The sequence below is a fragment of the Geospiza fortis genome, unplaced genomic scaffold, assembly GCF_000277835.1.
Source record: "Geospiza fortis unplaced genomic scaffold, GeoFor_1.0 scaffold173, whole genome shotgun sequence".
In the NCBI taxonomy this organism is placed as follows: Eukaryota; Metazoa; Chordata; class Aves; order Passeriformes; family Thraupidae; genus Geospiza; species Geospiza fortis.
The window spans coordinates 2,544,486-2,545,397 of record NW_005054334.1 but is presented as its reverse complement, the minus strand read 5'-3'; the positions used below and the strand labels follow the sequence as shown (position 1 = coordinate 2,545,397).

Here is a 912-nt window from a genome sequence, read left to right as displayed (position 1 = left end):
GAATGAAATTTTGGTAAATGACAGTGTTGTCCCAAAATAGGTTTTTTCAGCTAGTCTGCAAGAGGCCAATCCACACACATAATCCAGATATTTGATTTATTTACAGTTCTGCATAGAAAGAGGTGCTGGCTGGCAAATCCACAAAGCCAGCACAACAACTACCAAAACTTCTCATTCTTTATATATTTTGGCAAACAAAGGCATTAATGACCCTTGGCTACAAATTACCTAGTTCTCTTTTTAATTAGCATTCTGTCTTCTATTGGTTAATGGATCTCTCCCTGCTCATGCTAATTAGTCTGCATGCTCAGTGTCTCTCTCCTTTCGAGCTGGTGGTTTCCTGGGTCACTGGCCATGATCTCCCCCTGCCAGAATTACCTTTTACTCTGTTGGAGCTGATTCAGCACAGTTGCTGAGCTGTCTTTATTAGTTTCTTCCTTACCTTGGGGGTTCTGCCAAATGTCTTTGTGGCTTATAAATTCTTTGTGGCTTATAAATTCTGCATTCTTCGTGTCCACTATCTGTGGTACATCCCCAAGCTTTGTTAACCCCCCCTGAGGTCACTGAAAAATGTTGATCGCTAAACCTTAACAAGGCAGTTCTACTGTCAAGTAATTCATCTTTCTAACACCTGGACATCACTTGGAGCTTGTTTGTTAGCCCCTGTTTCACAGATTAAACCTCTTTTCTTGTTGATCAGAGTTTAAAGTACACAAAGATCAAACATCAAAGAATATCTTCTCTTAAGAAATTGTTTTAAGAGTTGACATTTTGCGACAACGCTGCCGCTTTACGGCAGCCGCGCTGGTTGCTCGCTTTTCCGGAGGCTGGCGGTTTCTGCGTTTACGGCAGGGCGCTGCCGTCGCGCGGCGCTGACGCGAAGGGCGCGCCGGGGCTGCGCGCGGCCCTTTC

The 912-nt window shown here is 44.5% G+C and overlaps 1 protein-coding gene across 1 annotated transcript in view; it reads left to right on the top strand.

Moving 5' to 3' along the window:
• Positions 1-876, top strand: part of CACNG2 (calcium voltage-gated channel auxiliary subunit gamma 2) — a 66,528-nt gene extending 65,652 nt beyond the window's left edge. Inside the window, exon 6 of the mRNA XM_014307347.2 lies at positions 800-876. Coding sequence (XP_014162822.1) covers positions 800-876 — 77 coding nt within the window. The remainder of the gene's footprint in view (positions 1-799) is intronic.
• Positions 877-912: the final 36 nt, after the last annotated feature.